The sequence below is a fragment of the Eptatretus burgeri genome, chromosome 1 (genome assembly GCF_056783735.1).
Source record: "Eptatretus burgeri isolate ZD-2024b chromosome 1, Ebu_testis_v1, whole genome shotgun sequence".
NCBI classification, from domain to species: Eukaryota; Metazoa; Chordata; class Myxini; order Myxiniformes; family Myxinidae; genus Eptatretus; species Eptatretus burgeri.
In genome coordinates, this window is record NC_140961.1 from 104,840,488 (window position 1) to 104,860,182 (window position 19,695).

General features: G+C 44.4%; 1 protein-coding gene across 1 annotated transcript; it reads left to right on the plus strand.

Moving 5' to 3' along the window:
* Nucleotides 1-7,209: 7,209 nt before the first annotated feature.
* On the plus strand, nt 7,210-19,461 carry LOC147035105 (uncharacterized). The gene is made up of 6 exons (XM_085893635.1): nt 7,210-7,592; nt 11,575-11,740; nt 11,842-11,915; nt 12,479-12,604; nt 12,746-12,840; nt 15,828-19,461. Exons 1-6 carry the CDS (start codon nt 7,425-7,427, stop codon nt 16,426-16,428), a joined length of 1,230 nt encoding a protein of 409 aa, XP_085749761.1. The 5' UTR covers nt 7,210-7,424; the 3' UTR covers nt 16,429-19,461.
* Nucleotides 19,462-19,695: the final 234 nt, after the last annotated feature.

The window sequence follows — 19,695 nt, forward strand, 5'->3', positions numbered from 1 at the left end:
ACGGGCATCAACGGGGACGATGCCAGGAAGGGCATCCCCCATGTTCATAAGAAGTAGGTAGGCTCGGAGACAGCCTCAGCGACCCGGGGGTGCCATAGTTCAAGTTCGGCAGATGGGTATCCCTGCCAATTGAGCCACGCTGCCCAGCCACGAAATTGTGCAAAAGCACGAGTGAAAATTTGTGGGCCAGGCCCAAATTAACAACCAAAACCAACACAGGTGACGGGAATCATGGTTTCTAGAACCGATAGTTTAAAGAGACAGGCGTGTTGAAAAGCCCCGGGGATAGATTAACGTTCAATAAATGCTAGGATAGATAGGAAACGTGGACCCCTTCGCACCATCCATCCCTTCGCTGTTCGTGGGCCGCTGGACTCACCTTGGGAAATTGCTGAAATATGAGGGAGTTATTTTGAGGTTGCATTGGGCCTCGAGTTGCATTGGGTTGCATTCACTAGTCTCTTCCTCAATCCCCTAAAAAGGAATCTTAGGGATTGGGGATAGACGGTCAGGACAGGTTCGCCGGATAAAGACGATAAAGGGGCTCGGGACAGACGTAATTATGAAAAAAAATAGTCTAAATGTTTTTTTTTTGTTGTTGTTGCAAGCTAATGGGGGTGGTATGGACAATGACAGGCATAGGCGATAGGTTAGGGGGAGACCATAGGGTAGGTCCGAGCCCGTTTTCAGCCCGGCCGGCACCACCACACTCCCTCCACAACCTCACGAGACCAGACTGAGGCCCGCCAGCTTCGTGCGCCGACCTCCTGTTGCACTGCATCTTGCCTGGTCTGCGTTCGCCATGCCATGCTTTGCCTGCCTTTGTTTGCTTACCCATGTCACAACCTTCACCATGTGCTCCAGGACCATCGCTGAAAGTGTTTTGCAAGGACTGCCCTGCAGCTGTGTTACCGGGGACTGCACTGAGCAGCCTGGATATCTCCTTGTTGTTGCATGGAGGTCAGTTCAAATGGACCGGGGACAGCAATGAGCAGCCCGGATATCTTGTTACATAAATGCCAGTTCAAATGGCCTGTGAGACGGCACATGGCCTGCCATGTTAGAGTGAGTTGCCTCCAGCAGCTCAAATAAAAAAAAGGAAAGAAATCAACGACAATCAAGGGACCTTTGAAGGCCTGAAAGACGTCTGACCATTAATACCTGTTGTGCACTCACCCACAAATGTTAAATTTGCTGTGTTTTCTCTCCTCAAATCACAGGTCCTGAGCCATGGTAGTGTAAATATTAGGACTGTACATAATTTTAACCCACCTGTTGTTTGTTTAGCGCCGGCAATATCGTTAAGTTGTCCAAGTGAGTCTGTTAGTTTAGTTATGCAACGCACTAGGTTATTTATTTTTGGGACATATATTCAAAATATATGTCCCAAAATATATGTCACACTCAGGGATCCGTAGGTAAAATGTACTAGGGGAAAACCTACACCTGCATGCCACACGAAAATTTATGACGGGTCGAGTCTATAAAAAAGGGGGGGGGTAGTGTTACGGATCTGCAAACCATATGCATTCAACATATAGATGTCCCAAAAGTCAGTTATGTCATTCAGTATGTGTGTAGTCAGATCCCCTTCCTTTTGTCTCGTGGTTGAATCAAAGGCATGCGTTGCGATTTCTTTTAGTTAGGTTATTACATCGAACAAGCCATCCAACAACCATCCCATCTGCAGAACCCCTCGGCCCATCACGATCCACCACTAACCAGCTGCCTTCTCGCACCCTGACGTGCCAAGGCAAGATCTCCCGGTTTCGGTTTCTCAGCTCCCACAAACATAGTAACTCTTTCACGACGACCTTTGCAACATTGATACTGTTACTCGTCAAGTATGAACCCACGTGGAAGAGTGGCTGGGGTTTCCTGGCAGGGGCCAAGGCCCCGCCCCGGAAGGGTGGGCCGTAGGATCCTGTCCAATCAAAGGCAGACAGTGAGGTGTGTTTGACCAAGGCCACTCCCCGTTGAGGGAGGTCAAAAAATCCCCGAGCACTCTCTGAGAGGAGAGTTTTGGTGAGTTTTTGCTGTCACGAAAGTTTTTTTTTTTTTTGCTGTTACGAAGGGGATACGAAGGCTGTTACGAAAGGGTGGTAACAGTGGTTGTTATGAGGGCTGTCACGAGGGTTGAGCAGAAGGTCGTCGAGGCGGCAAACGTGTCTCTGCTGGCCCTCTACAAGGAAGGAAAGAGTGACCCCGACGCCCCTCCGTGGACCCCGGCCATTCACCACCCGAGCTCTGCCACGAACCTCGAGTCCCACACGTGCGACTGGGGACCAAGCCAGCGACCATTGTCAGGTGCTGCACCACGGAGTACCCCATTTCTCCGACGGCCAGGTACCCATCCGAACTCTGACCCCAGCTTGCCTCTCTCCTCAGCTGCGAGGGTCCAATAAACAACTCTGGGTTTCTTTTCATTTGTGTGTGTGTCTGCGTGTGGGCCTGTCTTTAAGTATAACTGAATAAGTGTTTTTGGATCATTGTAAATATTCCTTGCTTGCATATTCGCATTAAGTCTTGCTTTGCGTCTTCATTTACTGAAAATAAATCATCACAGAAATGTTCCCAGTCTGTTTCCGTCCCTTCTTGAATTGGTCCAGCATAGTTCGGATCTGAGTTTAGGCGGGGATTTATCCCTGGCAATCGGACAATTGTAGCTGGGACGTCCTGGGCAGGCCTGCTCGACTGCATCCGAGCCGGAAAGGTGGGTGGCAGAGTGGTAGTTGGTAGGTGTAATTTTACCGCTGCTGGTAGAGTGAATCCGGTTCGGCCAGGCGTTCCGAGGGTGTGGATCCGCGGTAGCCAAAACCGCGTGGTTACTTAGGTACATTGGATCAAGACAAAATAACCCTATGCCACGCGTTCGAGATATTGGCGTTCCACGGTCAGTTAAACGAGCCGCCGGCTTACGGAGTTATCCGAGCGATGGCCGACAATTCCGGGGAGTCTGGTGGAGATGACGTAGCTTTCCCCACCGAGTGGTCGTTCTCGCCACCGAGCTGCAACAATATATATGTATGTATGTATTTTTTTGTTGCAGATCCAGGGTGGTGGGATTCTCACCCGATCTTTGGCGCCACCCTAACCACCACTGTCTCCGGGGTTTATAATGCCGGCCGGCTCGGCACAGGCCTCGTGTCATGCGTCTTCAATTGCGATACCAACATAATCCTTGTACGTTACCAGTTGGGGAAATAGAACCCCAGTTACAGACCGGTTGTGTCAGATGCCGAGCATTTTCTGCCAGTCTGTAACCATTTTGGTTTTATATGCCAATCGAATGGATCGTTCCTCGACGCGACACAAATTAATCCATAGCGGCAACTTCATATGAACCAACCAGATTTATTGGGGAATATCAGGGAACATGACACAAGCAAAACATTCACGACAATGTTTTTATTAACAATCTTTAACCCGTTCTTAACTAGGGAACTACGGATTACAAGTTTCGAGAGGGTCGCTACCGAGATATGCCTTATACAACGTGCAGAAAAGACAGACAGACAGCATGCATGCAGACAAGACAGAATAATTGGTGATGTTTCATGGACGAGAGGAAAGTGTCAAAAGCACGAATGTCGATCGCAACAAGCGGATGTCCACAGATTCGAGCCCCCAGCTCGAACGCGCAGCATGGCAAGATCGTGGCACCGCACTCCTTCCTTTCCACACCGCACGTGGTCTCCGCGCGCTCCGACCCTGCGCAAGACCGATGGCATTAGACCGCCAGATCAACGATGGGCCTCAGCCAATCTCTCCAAGGTCTAGCACACAAATCCAGGCCTGGCCTGTTTGCCAGACAAGGCCCAAATCGAGGTGCCGGGCTCCGGCAAGCGGATCGGCAAATGTGTCGAGCCGTTGGTGTGAGCAGGGACCACAGAGGCTCCGTCGTTTCCTCTCTTGCCTTCCCGCTTCGAAGCCCGACTTCTCAACTCCGTCCTCTCAGTTTCTTTCTCTGTAGAATCACCTTTTCTTTCCTTTTCCACGCTCGCCTCTCAAAGCCGGCTGCCATCTCTCTCACGGCAGAATCACCTCCTTATAAGTCGATCGCTGACTCGACGTGCAGGCCGCCTCTTCCACTGCCCAAAAAAAGGCAGACTCGACGTGCAGGCAGGTTCAGCGTCTCTCCCGGCAGATCCAACACTGTGCCTCTTTCGTTCGCTCGCTTCAAAAACACGAGCACGCCTCGAGAGTGATTGTTTCCACACACTGAACCCTTTTACGAAGCCTTCTTTCGCTCGCTTTGAAGCCAACCCGAGCACGCCTTCCTCAGCGACTGTTCGCCCCAAAACTGAACCCCTTTTCTTTCCAGTTTCTCTTTCGTTCGCTTCCTTCGACCCCGAGCACGCCTCTCCCAGCAAAGCCGACAAACTCCTCCCCTAAGCTTCACTTCCTCTTTTTTTGGCCACACCCTCTCAGCCGACTGGGTGGGGCCTCGTCCGGGATGCGGAAAGGAAGAAGAGGGAGCTCTCATTCCACCACCAACGCCGAACAATAAAACAGCCTCTTACATCTCCCGACACACATGCAACTTCCATTTTACCACACAACCTAGCCACACATGCATTTAATGGGGGATCTGAGTTAATCCTATATTTAGTAGTCCAATAAGGGCCATTTCCGTAAAAATATATATTCATATATATACATATACATATATATATACGTATGTATATATATATATATATATATATATGTATATATATATATATATATATAAATATATATATATATATATATATATATATATGTATACTGTATACACATATGCATAGATACAGCTCTGGAAAAAAATAAGAGACCACTCCAAAAATTTTTTTAATCAGCATCTCTACATGTATGGCAGCCATTCCATTCCAGTATCTGTTGAATTCCAACACAGGCACACCTCATTCTACTTTGTGAGGTACTCATTAGGTGATCACCTGAACCGAATCTTATTTAACAAGGAAAAGTATAAAAACCACTGTTGTGGTCATCACTATCCTCTTGCAATAGGACCAGCTGGATGGCAAAAACAGTGCTCGTAGTACCTCAAAAGTAATTGGAATCAAAAAAATAACTATTGACCATGCCAAAAGAGTTGAAAAGAAAAGTTTTGAGTGAGGAAAAGAAGGGTTCAATTCTGGCTTTACTGGCAGAGGGATACAGTGAGCATCACGTTGCTTCCATCCTTAAAATTTCAAAGACGGCCGTTCATAAGAACAAGGTCAAGCAGCAGACATTGGGGACAACAAAGCTACAGACTGGCAGATGGCAAAAACGACTTTCCACTGACTGGGATGAACGCCAACTCATTCGAATGTCACTCAACAACCGTAGGATGACATCAAGTGACCTACAAAAAGAATGGGAAACGGCAGCTGGGGTGAAGTGCACGGCGAGGACGGTTCGAAACAGGCTCCTAGGGGCAGGGCTGAAGTCGTGCAAAGCTAGAAAAAAGCCCTTCATCAATGAGAAGCAAAGAAGAGCCAGGCTGAGGTTTGCAAAAGACCACAAGGATTGGACCGTAGAGGACTGGAGTAAGGCCATCTTCTCTGATGAGTCCAATTTTCAGCTTTTTCCAACACCTGGTCGTCTAATGGTTCGACGGAGACATGGAGAGGCCTACAAGCCACAGTGTCTCGCACCCACTGTGAAAGTTGGTGGAGGATCGGTGATGATCTGGGGGTGCTTCAGCAAGGCTGGAATCGTGAAGATTTGTCTTTGTGAAGGACTCATGAATCAAGCTACGTACAAGGTTGTCCTGGAAGAACACTTGCTTCCTTCTGCTCTGACAATGTTCCCCAACTCTGAGGATTGGTTTTTCCAGCAGGACAATGCTCCATGCCACACAGCCAGGTCAATCTAGGTGTGAAAGGAGGACCATCAGATCAAGACCCTGTCATGGCCAGCCCAATCTCCAGACCTGAACCCCATTGAAAACCTCTGGAATGTGATCAAGAGGAGGATGGATGGTCACAAACCATCAAACAAAGCCGAGCTGCTTGTATTTTTGCACCAGGAGTGGCATAAGTCACCCAACAGCAATGTGAAAGACTGGTGGAGAGCATGCCAAGACGCATGAAAGCTGTGATTGAAAATCAGGGTTATTCCACAAAATATTGATTTTTGAACTCTTCCTAAGTTAAAACATTAGTATTGTGTTGTTTAAAAATGAATATGAACTTGTTTTGTTTGTATTATTTGAGGTCTGAAAAAACTGAATCTTTGTTGTCATTTTGACCAGTTGTCATTTTCTGCAAATAAATGCTCTAAATGACAATATTTTTATTAGGAATTTGGGAGAAATGTCAGTAGTTTATAGAATAAAACAAAAATGTTCATTTTACTCAAACACATACCTATAAATAGTAAAACCAGAAAAACTGATAATTTTGCAGTGATCTCTTAATTTTTTCCAGAGAGAGAGATATATATATATATATATATATATATATATATATATATATATATATATATATATATATATATATATATATATAATTTTGAACTGAATATACAAGATGAGAGTTCTAGTAATATATCGATATATATATATATATATATATCATTGTCTTTGCTAACCACACCTCCACACCTCACCTTGCTATACTTTTTTTTGCTCCTCCTCCCTCCTGTCCCTGTCTCTTCGTTCTCTCTCACCCCTCCCTCTTGCAGTGCATAGCAACGTTTGGTGAGGAATCGCAACCCACACCGCCCCCCATTCCTAGCTTCTTCTCCCCTCCCTTTGTCCTCTCCTCTTCACACCATCTCATCTCTCCACTGCCTCCCTCCCATGATCCATGGCTCAAGTATGAAATCGGTTGTAATAAAAGTCTGTGGTGTCGTACTCCTTCAGATTTCTATTTAAGCTTTGCATCCAAGAGGTATGTGGCCAAGGTTATGCTTTTCATTGCTGCTCTTTGTACATTCACTTATTTAATGTTTAGTTCAACGCGATATCTATTCTGTATACAATCGCGAGATTGATGCAGATGAGTGGTGGTTCAGGAGTTCAAAATTAGTATATTTAACAAAGGTCACGTCGAGTGGAGAGCATGGTTCCAACACGAATCAGCTCGAAATGAAGAAGGCTGATTTGTAAAATTAAAAAGAACAGAGGAAGAAGAAAAAGAAGGTGTTGTGGTCGAGGAAGAAGAAGAAGAGGAAAATGAGGCTAGTAAAAGGAAGCAATTGAACGGATTTTTTGGCGGGAACTTGAACAGAGGGGATGTGATAAAAATAAACATGAAGTGAAGGAAGTTCGTTGACATGAACCAAATGCTGTGAGTAAACTCAGAGCAGGTTTACGGTTGCGAGGCGCTAATTGCGAACGCAACTCGCTCAACATTGTAACTTGGAGACGGAGCTCAACGATTTTATTTTATTTATATATTTAAAATATAAACCACCGGAGAGAAGATCGGGTGATGGAGGTGGCGTTGAGTTTGGAGCACAAGGCCGGTGCTCATCCCGAGGACACGCTTCCACTCGATGAGTGCGTGTGCTCCATCTGTTTGGACATCTACGTGGAACCCGTCACGATGCCGTGCCAGCACACTCTGTGCATGCCGTGCTTTCAGGAGAACTGCGCCAAGGTACGTTCCTTAGTTCATTGACTTGTGCTTAACGACCTTAATCCGCATCCACCTTTAAATTGGTGCAATGTTTGCGACTGCTTGGACTCTCTATCTCCAACAACCCTTGGATCTTCCTCCTGTGTCAAACCTGCTCCAAACCTTCACTTATATCACTGGTGATCCATATACAGTATATATATATATATATATATATATATATATATATATATATATATATATATATATATATATATATATATATATATATATCTTCCTCTTCTTTCGGCTGCTCCCGTTAGGGGTCGCCACAGCGGATCATCCGTATGATCCGCATCGTGATTTGGCACATGTTTTACGCCGGATGCCGTTCCTGACGCAACCCTGGTCGCCTCTTACGACACAGGGATATGGTACACCTATTTTAACCAGGGTATACACCGGCCCAGTATACTGGTACTCATTTCGCCGACCTCGGAAGGATGACAGGCTGAGTCAACCCCCTGGTGTATTAATTCAGTCGATCAACGGTGTTGAACTGAGGACCTTTTGGATCCCAAGCCGCTGCTCTAACCACTGCACCAACACCAGGCTTATATATATATATATATATATATATATATATATATATATATATATATATATATATATATATATATATATATATATATATATATATATATATATATATATATATATATATATATATATATATATATATATATATATATATATATATATATATATATATATATATATATATGTGTGGGTCAGTTTCATCTGCTCCAAGAGGATTTGACCGAGAAAGCTGAAACTTTCAGGGATTACCCAAGACGTGCTCAATGTGTGTTTCCTCAAGTTTCGTTTGATTCCATCAACTTTTGAATCAATAAATAAATAAATTTGCCAATCTTGGCATTTTCTTCCTTTTGGGGGGGGGGGGTCGGGGTGAAATTGGATTTATTGTGCGATATAACCACGATCTGTGTAAATATATGCACAGAAGCAGTACGCGTGTTTTTGCTTCATGCACGACACGCGTTATTTTTATTTTATTTCTGAGAGCGATTGAGCCAGCGGTCTGTTGCCTATACACCGCCCAAATCAAGGAATGTGTTACACATGAAGAAGTGTAAAACAATAAAAAATATACCATCAGAGATGGGGAATCCCCCACCATTGAATGAAAAAGGTCATACATATTCCAGATAATGAGGGGGGTGAATTGGAAACAAGACACCATTTGGTCATCATCTCGAAAAAGTTCCCCAGGGGTGAGGAACGTAGTAAACAAAAATAATTGAAATCAGATAAGCGGTTTTCCATTTATTATCCATTCCATGGCCCCAGTCGGCCATCTTGGATCCGGCCACGACCAAAATCAATAGGGTTCTTCCTTTTCAGGTGGTTCATGTGTGACCCAAATTTCAAATCGATATGGCGAACAGTTTATGAGTTATCGCACTCACAGCTATAAATGTTGACAGACGGACAGCCGGACGCCCTGGGTGACAACAATATCCCCCTTCCGCCACGCGGCGGGGGATAACAAAACTAGCCGGGAGGCGACGATTGTTCACGGGCATTGTTGAACAATTCCACGATAGGTACAATTGAGTTAGTGGAAGCTTTTGAGGAAGCCCTAACATAAAAACCTATCTCTTCCGTCAAAATTGACCAAATCAAATCGGATTTTTATAGCGAACATAGTGAGCTTCATACTCAACGCGTGCACATGAGAGAACAGGAAACAACAACAGCACAATACCCTGGCAATTTGGAATCCGTGTCGTCGGCCATGACCCTTTTGCTTCCGGTTTTTGTCATGGGGAATGATGCGTCCCGGGAGATAAAGGCATCGTTGGAGACATGAAAGACCCAAATATCAGACATGGTGTATATTTCCTCCACTGATTTTAATAGATATCTCCCGCATCATCAAAAAATAATTTTTAATCATGATTTACATTATTTAATCACTGATTCCAAATCCAGGCCGAAGTAACCGGAAATTGCGTATACAGTTGTGAACAAGTTATAAGTAAAGTCAGAAGTGAATGTAAGAAGAATTCTACGTTCGCTTCTAGGATTTACCTATTCCATATTATGTTGTACTTATGGACATTACGCACAGCTTCGAGGAAATGAAATTGTGAGAAAAAAAATAGAGAAAAAAATAAAAATAAATGAAAGGTTCAAGTGGGCGTGGCTCCGCCCACAAGGAGGGGCGTGAAATGCCCCTCATACAAAAATACACAACTAGACCATGATATCTAGCTTGTGTCCAAGTTTCATCAAGATCGCATCAAACGTCATGGAGCTATGCTCTGGAGAGGGTCACAGACAGACAGACAGACAGACAGACACAACGAAAATAGTGGTCCCTGTTGGCACCTGCGAACCAAAAAAAAAACAGCCTTTTTTGCAGCCATTTTCCCTGCTGAGCAGGGGTTTGCTTTTTTGCGGGCTCTATACAATCATGGTTCCCTTCTTGAGGCAATGTTTTTTTTTATGGCCGGATGCCCTTCCTGATGCCAACCCTGGTCACCTCTTACGACACACAGGGATATGGTACACCTATTCTAACCAGGGCATACACCGGGTCCAGTGCACTGGTATTCATTTTGCCAACCTCAGAAGGATGACAGGCTGAGTCAACCTCCTGGTGTTAATTCAGTGGAAAACGGGGCTCAAACTCAGGACCCTAGGATCCCAAGCCAGCCACCCTAACCACTTAACCAACACATGAAGAAGTGTACGACTGTAAGTATTGTAAATTGGTTAAGAGGAATTGTAAAAGTTGTTACCTGAGAAATTAAATTTGATGTTATTCATCAAATGGATGTTGGTGAACGTGCCGTTGTTGCGGGGTTAAGTTTTCTTCTATGATGCGTAACATCTATAACTGGAGGGCTGCGATCGGAGATCGCTCATGGTTACCCGTTTTGCCAACTCGTAATATTAGCCAATTGGAAGCATTTGAAATTGTGCCTCATAATGAAAACAAAAGGATTTTTTGTTTGTTTGTTGTTGTTGTTTTTTTTACAAAAAGTGGGACACCACACCAAGACGAAACACTTAAAACCTCCCTCCAGGAACATAAAAATGCTGCCGTTCATTGAAGGAGGAGGAAGAAGAGGTACCGCCAACTTCAAGCCCTTTGTTTGCATGTGATGGAAATACGGCCGTGTGCACGTGCGTGCTGGGTGTGATGTTTGTGCTCAGCATTGAATGCAGCACCCTCTGGTGGTGCGCGTTTGAATTTGTGGTGTCCCAGAAGAAAGTGTCACTTTGTGGAAATATCATTACTTTAAATTTCCCACCAAAGTAGGGCTGACATGGTCTTGATAATCACAAGGGAAATGACATGACCGAACTGGCCGCTCCCTTGGAGAAAGGGTGCTTCTAGTAAGTATAATCTGTTCCCACAGGAGTGAAATATTTGGTCAATGGAGGTTGTTTAGTGATGGCCGCAATTTGTGTGCCACTGTCGTTGGAACCCAGAAAAAAAGAAAGAGGAATGTTCATCCACGATCGGTTGAGTTATTGTGCTTTACGTGCTTTCATGGCCAAACAATTTCGTTGAAAGTTTGTCCTGAAGCTTGGATATGTTGATACGTTGGACACCCAAACTCGCCGTTCACCTCTGCTTTCTTGCTCCCTGTGCCTGCTTGCTCAGATAACTCGGCGCTCACCCACTGTCACGCCTCTCAACAAACAGTTCACACTCCCTTTCTTCCTGTAATATGGCCAACCTTTATTTGCACAGCTATTGTGCTTGTAAGCTGAACAATATCTATATACTTACCACAGTGAATATGCCTGCTATCTCTCTTAATGCTGCACACATTAATAATCTTAACACTGTATGTAATCTTCGTCTCTGCCCCTTGTTCCCCTACTCTATATTTTCTGACACTGAGTTCTAGCTGTCTTCCCATCCATCATCTCAACAAACTTGACTTTGTAATTTTTATGGATAAATGTTCTCCAATTTATTCAGGTCAACCTGAGATGTCCTATGTGCCGACGACGTGTGTCTACTTGGATGCGTAAGGCGGTACGGAATGCAGGCCTCGTCAACCGGAGCCTGTGGGACCGTGTCCGCCGCTCGTACCCTCAGCTTTGCCAAAGACGGCTCAATGGCCAAGATTCGATTATGGACGAAGGCCAGTTACATCCTCATTTCATTATCTGTCTCTATGAGACTTTTCTGTGGTTCACATCATGAGCTAGAAATGTTTTGTTGAAGGCTTCATTTATTGTGCAGATTATTATCATTCACCTCCAAGACTCTGCGAGCCTGGAGAGATGCGCCAGGAATTTGAGAATATGCTGCGCAAGGTGTGTAAGCTTTTTAATTTTTGGTTTGTATTCACTTTGTGTGAGGTCCACAGACAATTTTATTCCATTAAGCATGTAAAATGTGTAAGATTGAGTCTTTGAAAGTTGGGAATTGGCAACCTGCTCAATAAAGTAGTGCCATCCATGTTATCTTTGTCAATATTTTGCAATAAGTTGATCCAACAGATCTATCATTTTGATCCTATTTTGGCATTTTAAGCACTGGCATATTAGACCTACGGCTTTGATGACAGGAACAATCTATGGAGCAAGAACTAAAAACAAAAAAGGATTCCTGGGAGCTCCTTCCCTCTGTGTGGGGATAAGCAGCATTGCAAGTTGGTGTTTGCAGTTCCGCCACATGTGCCCATGTACCAGCACACAAACATTCCTTCCTTTTTTATTTTTTGCTTCACAATCCTTCCTGGGAGTTCCCTGAATCCACTGTCATTGGCTTCATTGAAATGCGTTAATACGTTCTCAAGTTACAACATGACAAACAAACAGATGCTCCTTTTATAATATAGATTTACTATTCACAAAATGTATTTGTGCATTGTTAGTATGAGGAAGAGCGACGGAAGGAAGATGAGCTTGAGCGGCGTATGTCAGAGGAGTACATAGCTCATCTCCTTGCAACCAACAAACATCGTTCGATCGGATCAAACCACACCAAAACACTCTGGCAGGTATGGGTTTTTCTCTTTTTTTAAATCTCGAGTAAAGCTTCATATTTAGAACAATATTTCAACTGACTTAAAATGATAAGATGAAATGATAGAGGATGCATTTTCAATGAAAAAAACAATTTTGTTTGACATTTGTTGCAGTGTTTAAACCAAACTATACCATCAGATGCTGCAACATTGTGGTGCTCACATGACACACCGACGACCAATATGATGGAGAGACCGGAGGAAGCCTGGTTAGTCACAAGGCGTGCGCCATTTTAATTTTTATTAAATTTTTAATTGAGTTCCCTTTCAAGGAACTTCAGGGCGGAGGAGCTCCCTGTGAGCAAACGGCCATCCATATTTGGTACCGAACTGTGTCTGCGGATGTTCTCCTGCAATTGGGTTACTTTATTTATTTTTTTAGGAGGTTGGTGGCAGGACTTGCACTCCGGCCACTGTAAAACACTTCATTCCGCAAAACACAAAAAACGCAAAGAACATGGAAAACCCACTCCGTGGGAGTACCTCCTCTGCTGCTGCCCTTCGCAGGGCAGCTCACCGGATGACGGGATTGGTGAAAAGCCTTCGGGACCCCCATTCCTTGATGATAGGAGGAAAAGCATGGGGTAAACAACCAGGGTCAGATTGCGGTGGTGTGTGGCAGAGTGGCGCTGAGGTTTCGTCCACTAGACGGCGGTCTCCTTGGGTTAACCTGAGGCGGTCCCTTTGGGTGGGTGGCTGGAATGTCCAATCCCAAAGAGAGAATGATCACCTCTCTCTTATCATCTGAGCTCAAGCATTTGAACATCGGTATTGCAGCACTCTCTGAGGTTCGGAAACCGGATAGTGGCGAGATCATGGCAGGTGGTTACACCTACTATTGGTCTGGTCGCTCTGATGGTTATCATGCCCAATGAGTTGCTGTAGCTGTGTCCAATAAGCTGACTCCAATGATAATTGAGATAACACTGGTCAACAAGCGTATAATGAGACAAAGGATTCGTCACTCCTTGGGTGTCATTTGTATGGTCTCTGTATATGCTCTGACTGAGACGAGTAATCTCAATGTCAAGGACGCATTCTATGCCACATTCGAGTCTGTGGTTGATCAGTGCCCCAGGCGAGATACTCTCCTGGTCTTGGGAGATTTCAATGCATCGACTGGCACTGATCGGGATGGTTATGAGACATGTGTTGGTCCCCATGGGTCTGGAAATGTGAACCAGAAAAGCACCAAGTTTCTTGATTTTGCAAGAAGTCGTGTACTTAGGGTGGCTGTTTCATGGTTTCATCGCCCACAGGCTCATCGCTGGACTTCGTATTGCAACACTCGTGTGGCAAAGGAGATTGACCATGTGCGCGTTGATGGACACTGGAGAATGATCCAGAACTGCAAGGTCTACCGGAGTGCTCAGCTCCTTAAAAGCGACCACACACTTGTTGTAGCAACTCTGAAATTGCAGCTTAAATCTGGGAGAATGGGACCACCCCAGCCCATGCTGGATGTTGGCAAACTCAATGATGAGAGGGTAGTTGAGGAATTTGTAAACAGGCTGAGTGGGGATTTGGGGAGAGGGGGGGGTCTGGGTGCTTTGGGGGATCCTGAAGAGTTGTGGTGTGCCATCAAGACCACCATCCTTGATGTTGCTGGTCAATGTCTTGGAACTCACTATGGGGTGAAGAAGAATTTTGTCTCAAGGGACACTGGATACCATTGATCAGAGCCGCAGAGATGGGCTGTTCAGGGAGTTGAGGCGTAAAACTGTGTGCGCTGAGGGAGGACAAGGAGGCCTATGTGTGAGGAATCTGTGAGGGGGTAGAGCATCACCTGTGGTCAAGTGATTCTCGTCCTGCTTACAAGGCAATTCGCGCATTGCGTTCCTCCAAGCCCATCCCTCGGTGAATGGCAGTAAGAGCGGAGGGTGGTGGGCTCTTAACAGAGGAGTCTGAAGTGAAGGCCCGCTCGGCTGGTTACTTTGAGCGGATGTACCTCCTGAATGAGGAGTCGGAACCACTGGTATTACGGGTTCCCTGGGTCACAACTAAGATCCAGGTTTTCAGTCACATCTTGGATGCTGCTACCTTGTCTGTTCCTCTTTGTGGTGAGGATGTTGAGGTCATGGAGAGATCCATTTACCAGGCAGTGATATTCCTGTCTCCACTGGCTGTGAGCCAGAGGTCAATAGACGTCTGGGTCGGGCCTGGGGAGTCATGGATTCAATGGATAATGGAGTGTGGCGCTGTCGGTACCTGTGCAGGAAGATGGAAGTCCGAGTCTTCAGGTCCTTGGTGCTTCCAGTCTTGCTCTACGGATGTGAGACTTGGACTCTGACCAGGGATCTGAGACAGAGACTTAATTCCTTTGGAGTCAGGTCTCTTCGGAGAATCCTTGGCTATCGCTGGTCGGACTTTGTGTCCAACGAGCGGTTGCTGAGAGAACCAAATGAGATTTGTTACCTGCATAGTCCGTGAGCGTCAGCTGCTGCTCTATGGAGATGTGGCTCGTTTTCCTGATGCTGATCCTGCTCACCAGATTCTCTCAGCGAGGGAACCTCATGAGTAGAGAGGCCAACGGGCTGACCACGTGCCTCATTGCAGCAGGTTGATCAGCATCTCAAAGAGCTGGGGATGGGCCAGGCATCTGTCTGGGGGATGGCCAGACGGAGGCCTCAAGTTCTAGTGGAAGGTGGACGCAGCGACGTGCTGCTCCGGCACATGCTCCCATATCTGAGTGACCTGAACCTCAATGCAAGAGGTCATTCGGCCCATCAAAGCCTGGGCAGCGGTTACCAATCAATGGTCGTTTTTCCATGCTCTATCTTTTTTAAATGTTGAGCATCAAGCAAGGAAGGGGTACATTCCATTTTTAGTCTTTGGTATGACTTGGTCAGGGTTTGAACCATCGATCTACCAGACTCAGAGTGGATGCTCTAACCATTACGCCACAGAGTCTGATAATGTCTTGTAGCATAAGAACAGCCATCTCCACCTGAGCACGGTAAAGAGTAGCTCATTATATGTTCCACCATAAATTATATTGAGGTTATTTGTGAAAACTTGTTGTATTTTGCATATTTTTTCACAAGAGGTTGTGTGTGTGTGTGTGTGTGTGTGTGTGTGTGTGTGTGTGTGTGTGTGTGTGTGTGTGTGTGTGTGTGTGTGTGTGTGTGTGTGTGTGTGTGTGTGTGTGTGTGTGTGTGTGTGTGTGTGTGTGTGTGTGTGTGTGTGTGGTCTTCAGCTCTGTGTGGCACAGAGCAACACACTGCAGCTCAAAACAAAGGCAACATGTGGAATTACGGGAGGTATGTGGAAACAGAGACGATGAAGACTTTGTGGATAGTAAGATGGAGAAGTGTCCTTTGCCAGCAACATCGAGGTTAGAAGATGGAGCGGAAGAAGAAAACAGGAATGTGGCACACGAAGTAAATGTGAGATGTATCAAATTGGATATGTTGGATGGAAAAAAAGTTATAAAACTGAAAGAGAGTGAAAAATGTGACAAAATGAAGGAAGTTGAAGAGAAAGATAGAGCAGTGGAGAATATTGCCGTTAATAAGGTGTGTGCCTCACCAAAGGCAGAAAAAATAAAGGCAGCAGGAGAGACGTGTGTAGAAGATAATGATAAAGTGAAAAAAGGAGGTCGAGGTAATGAAACAAGTTACTTTGAAGAGAAATTAGATCAATGTATCCCTCAATCTGTTCCAGTAGAGCTCCAACAAGAGGAGTTGGACCACCGACTGGCACGTTCACTCTACCAACAGTTCTTGAAAGAATCTCGCTTCATCGATCGATCCAAATCATCACCAGAGGCCTACATGCTCCGCTCGCGCCCTCGCTAAGGGCCTGGTTGATCGAGGCATTACCAGGTGAACCTTGACATTTATCTCATGACACCGAATTATAGAGTAGCGTGCATGTGTGTCGTTGGTTATCTCCATATGTGAGTTTCAGAAGATGGAACGGAGTCCTCCCGGGTCTCAAAGTATCCACCTGTTTCAGGAAGGAATCACACTTCATGGACCAAGCTGTGACATCGTAGTCTTCTCAAAATTTTGTTCCGAGGGCTCTTTTCAGGATCGTCACCAAGCCCTAGACAGCTTCCATCTGCAGTTCATTTATAGCAATATTCTTATGGATGTTCTTTAATATGCCTGTGAGGTTATCATTTCCGTTGCTCGAATTATCACTGGTACAATTTCAGCATTCTTTAGCATTCAAGGTCTTTTCACTTCATTTTTGAGGTCAGGTATTTGGCAATTCTCTTGATTTCTGCGTTGTTTACGCCAACATTGCTGGGTACTAACAGCTCGATTAGCAATGCCTTCTTTTATTTTTTGTTCCTAAGTACTATATCCGGTTGCAATGCTTTATTTTCTATGTTCACCCTTGATGAGATCATTAGGTCATACGTGAGCGTCACTTCCTTATTTTCAATGAATGTTTTTGGTTCATGTTTGCACGAGTTTTCTGGAACTGGGATATCAGTTTTTGCAGATGTTCCAGTGGATTACTCAACAAATCCTGTTGTGCCTTTGTGTACAGCTGTTCTGACATGAGCTTTTTTAACATCCCGATAGGAGGTGGCTCATGCTTTCTGTTTCTATCTTGCAAAACCTACACTTGTCCGATTGACTCAATCCTGCCATTTTCTTAAAGCCATTCGTGTTGTGTCCCAGGTCTTGAGCAATAATAATGATTCATTCTCCATCCCAGTTTAACTTACCTCTTCTTAGCCATTCCAATGAACCTTGTTTGTCGATGCCCAATCTGTCCAATTCTCTTTTTTTTTTTTTTTTTGTACCTTCCTGCTCTTTTGTTATTTTCCCAGTCATCAGTGTATATCTGTTGGTATTTCGCTTATATTCTTTCTTTTGTCTTTTTTGCAGTCGTTGGGGCTGTATTTGTTGCTGTTTTGGTTTCATGTGTGACATCTTCTGCTCACACCTGTTTTTGGAATTTTTTTTTGGAGTCAGTAGTCTGTTGCACTTTTCATGCGCTCAGCCAATCCTACTTTGTCAACCTGTGCACTATGTTGAGTTCCATCAGGCCGGTACATTCTTGGGAAGCACTGATTTTTGTAGAAGATTTTGTGAATGGTGAGGAGTTTCCTTGTTTTGTTATCTCTGTTGATTTCCGCTTGTGGCTAGTTTATTATTCCGCAGCTATATTGGAACACTGGTATTGCTAGTTGGTTAATGGCCTTCATTTTGTTTCTTCGAGAGAGATATGTTTTCAGGATCTGCCTCATTCTACACAGGTATTCTTTGGCATATGCTTGTGACATATTTGGTGGCCCTCTTCTACTCCAAGGTATTTATTTGTATGATGCTTCGTTATCCAGCTCCTGTATTGTTGTATTTAGGTCGATTTTTCTGTTGTCCATTTTTGTTGTTCTACCTTGTACGAATCTGCATTTGGCACATTTATGTCGTCGGAGTACCATTTCACAAATTTGAGTTCTGCCTATTTTTCATTGTTTGATGCAAACAGTTTTAAATCATTCATGTAAAGTATATGCCACATATCTTGTCTCTTTGGACACTCTCTTATTGGATGTTAGGGTGGTGTATCCATGTGATTGCTCAGTGGCAGGCAAAACAGGCAGAACCAGGAAAAACAGGAGAAGTGAAAGGCTATCATCCTGGAAGATCCTGCATCGTATTTTCACCCCTGTTATTTCGATCTTTCCTTCCGAGTGCTGCAGTATCATTGTGGTATTCCAAAGCTCTATTGCTTTCTTAAACACCACTTCACTGATGTCATCATCATTATCACACTGTATGCCCCAACAGTAGTTGATCACGTTTGTAAAGTTTCTCATCACTAGATAAGCGGTTTCAAATAATTTTTTTTTTAAAGTTTCCTTCAAACCAATATGGCTGCCACACCTCATGGGTGATGATATTTTAGTTATCAAACTTTTCTCCCCATGGCTCGCTGGCATACCACTTCACTGATCACGTAATCGTTGTCAAGCTTTATTCCCCAACGGGGAGTTGATGAAGTGTTGACTTTCAATATTTTTTCGTTGAACAATTTTGGAGATGTCCAAAGTTTTTCCTTTAATACAATATGGCTGCCATACCATGTGACCTATGATGTCAGTTATCAACAACAACAAAAAATTCTCCATTGGCAGACCCTCCTATGTTGAAAGTTTTGCAACGATAAGGTTTTGTTTTTTTGCCTGTCATTTTGATGTGGAGTTTACTACGGCACTTAAAATTAGTTCAAACCACCCACTGCTCATATTGAAGGAGACTTCTCGGCTGCGCACACTTCTCTCTGCTCGCAAGTCACTGTACAAACTATGGGTTTTTGCCTGAATAACCAATAAGCTCAAGGGCACGTGATGCCGAGTTAATATCTTCAATGCACGTTGAAAGCAGTCTCTCCATGTTTTCAATCACCTCACTGCAACTGTGATCACTCCTGCAGGCACCAAATGGCATAACACACCGAGCCATGGCTTTTATCTTATCCTGGTCCAACCTTATGGTTCACAGTCATTGGGGGAATAACAAGCGCTTCCGCAATGTCAACAGCCCATTCACGCACTTAAACAATCTTAAAACCTCCAAGTTTGTCTGCAAGTTGGCTGATTCTTCTTTGGCACCACATCACTTCCTTCACTTGGTGACCATTTTTCACTCATGATGTGGGCTTACAGAGTCCAAACAGTAAATAATGTGCACCACATTACAGGACGCATGTTGAGCAACAAAACATGAAGGACTGAATGGTGGGAAGGCACCTTGTCACTCCCACCTCAGTGATGCTCTGCCGTGTGCCATGTAAATTAGTTCCACCCGACTCAAGCGTGCTTCGAGCAAAACTGGCCGAACTTTCGTGACGTATATCACACAACGATGTTCAACTGAAATGACGTACAGCGGGGATTCACTGTACATGTTTTATATTATATTTGCTATCTTTTGCATTGTTGCCTTTCTTGATTTTTTTACTCGTTCTTGCTCACAAAGTTAGTTTGGTTAAGTTAATAACATAACAGCCTTATCTATACCTGTCACAAATTTTGTACTTTATTTAACATCAAACAAAAAAGGCAATCGATTTGTTTATGCAGAAATGAGACGCCAAATTGA